Source organism: Leptonotus elevatus, chromosome 20 (genome assembly GCF_054856555.1).
Source record: "Leptonotus elevatus isolate MCC_2025b chromosome 20, RoL_Lele_1.0, whole genome shotgun sequence".
Lineage (NCBI taxonomy): Eukaryota > Metazoa > Chordata > Actinopteri > Syngnathiformes > Syngnathidae > Leptonotus > Leptonotus elevatus.
In genome coordinates this window covers 13,251,123-13,253,390 of record NC_141258.1, presented here as the reverse complement: position 1 = coordinate 13,253,390, position 2,268 = coordinate 13,251,123, and the positions used below count along the sequence as shown (strand labels likewise).

At 38.8% G+C, this 2,268-nt stretch overlaps 1 protein-coding gene across 5 annotated transcripts in view; it reads left to right on the top strand.

Moving 5' to 3' along the window:
• dnah9 (dynein, axonemal, heavy chain 9) overlaps positions 1-1,460 on the top strand; it is a 180,119-nt gene extending 178,659 nt beyond the window's left edge. For all 5 annotated transcript variants that reach the window (XM_086064347.1, XM_086064346.1, XM_086064349.1 and 2 more), the window contains one exon: positions 347-1,460. In XM_086064347.1, the coding sequence (XP_085920473.1) occupies positions 347-574 (228 nt within the window). In that variant the 3' untranslated portion in view covers positions 575-1,460. The remainder of the gene's footprint in view (positions 1-346) is intronic.
• The last annotated feature ends 808 nt before the right edge of the window (positions 1,461-2,268 follow it).

Here is a 2,268-nt window from a genome sequence, read left to right as displayed (position 1 = left end):
TATGCATGCATGGTGAGACTTCAGTTTGTCAGGCACTAAATGTAGGAGGATTAATTAGCGAGACAGACCTCCCTGTTTCAATGTGTTTTTGACTTTGTCTCAAACACTGCTGACTTTCAAACACACTTCAAGATTATGACGATGTTGTATGCGCTGAGTGTCCCACATGGCTCGTGTCAACTAGGATTAGTCCAACATTTAAACGCAGCCTCAGTGGCAAGAAAAATTGACCGAATTAACAAGCTTTCACTGCACTTTACACTAATTAATTACTTCCCTTAGGTCTTTGACATGTGTCAATATGTGGTTGACTGGATTGTCATCTCCTCTCATCTTTCTCTGCCAGACCGGCTTGATTGTGGACGCACGCCTAAAGGAGCTTACTCCTCTCATGCCCGTCATCTTCATCAGGGCCGTCCCTACGGACAAACAGGAGAACAGGACCATGTACCAGTGTCCGGTTTACAAGACCCGTCAAAGGGGGCCTACATATGTGTGGACCTTTAACCTCAAGACCAAAGAAAAACCATCCAAGTGGACCATGGCTGGAGTTGCTTTGCTTTTGCAGATCTAGCAGGATTTTTCAGTAGCTTTAATAAACACAACAGGGTCAAGGATCGGCTCACCTTTTAACTGACGACACCGTATGCCAATTGTGTTTGCTTTTATTTTGAAAAGAAAAATCAATCGTTTTCTGAAGTCTCAGAAAACTTTTTGTAAATCTACTGCACTGATAGTGATTATATGACATATGCAGTAAATTCTGTAGAGTAAATGTGACCAAATAGACTCAGTTTTAGAGTAATATTTACACTTGGAAGAGAGTAAAATAAAGAATTGAAAAACATAAAAGTCAATCAAGGATTGAGGAATAAACTCACGACCTTCAGCTTGGAAGACAGCCAATCTACTCCCTGAGTCACGCAGCTGTTGCTGTGTAAATAGCTCGTGTCAGCTGAAATCTTCGTAACTCCAAGAGACCAAAAATGGTCTCCACTTGGATATAAGGAAAACGTAGGATGGGCATAGCTCAGGTGGTAGTGGGGCAGTCTCCCAAGCTGAAGGATCGTGAGTTCGTTCCTCAACCCTTGAGTGAGTTGTATTTGTTTATTTAAAAAAATATATATTTTACTCTCTTCCAAGTGTAAATATTACTCTAAAACTGATTCTCTTTGGTCCCACTCTAAAGTTAAATTTCCTCTACAGAATTTACTGTGTAAATTTGCAAATTTAATTAAAAGTTCATTTTAAGTTCTTCCTCTATTCACATAATTCCATATTCTTTCTGATTTACTTTTATCTTTGGCTTCCATCACTGTTCATGAACTTCAAGTTTGTGAAAAAGTTCTGTATTCTGTCAAAAGATGTCATATGCTAATCAACATGGATTTTTGTCCTCACTATTTTTGTAGATCAAAAATGTTTTATGATTTTTCTACACCAATAAACAAGAAAATTTATTTTTGTTGCTTGTTCATCTACTCTTAACCACATTGCCTGTTGATGAAGATTGGAAACTGCGGCTAATGTGCCGCTATGCTTAAAACCGCTTTTATACGAACAAAGCCTACTTGAATCATTTGACAAACTTGGATATTTTAGCTTAGTGACCACATTTTTCAAGTGTCCTCTTTTTTTCTGTTCTTGTGATTCAAGACGCATGGTGTCATAAAATATTTTATTTTCAGTACTTAAATGGATAAAGACTCCTCCTTGAGCCTTACTGTGTTGGAGTGGTTTGTGTGTCCTACCCAATTAGGACAAAGGTGCTGAATACGTCGATCCCGATCGATAAGTCGATCGCAATTGGTATTGGTCAGCCTATCATCCAAATAAGCATTCAAATAAGGTGCGAAGATTTACCGGCAGCATTTTTAGCTCACATTTTTTTTACAATTTTAGCTCGCTGGTAGCGCCCACAAACCGGAGACATCATTATCCTAATTTACACATTCGTATTGATCTGGAAAGGTTTTTACAGACTGCACATTTGATTTGATTTTGCCTACGTGAATATGATTTTTTACAGATAAATTCCCAGTCATTCCCCAACCTACCACGGTTGATCTCCCAATTGCACCCCTGGCGAGACCAAACACTGACTACGCTACTTCGCCTTCACTCATTCCCTCCTTGAGAACAATTAAAGAAACGACAATCTCTAAAGCAACTCAAGCAGATACATACCTGTACAATAAATACTGACACACTTTTCAGTTTCTTTTTCATCCAGAACTTGGAGAGCTCTAATAATGCACTCCGAGACAG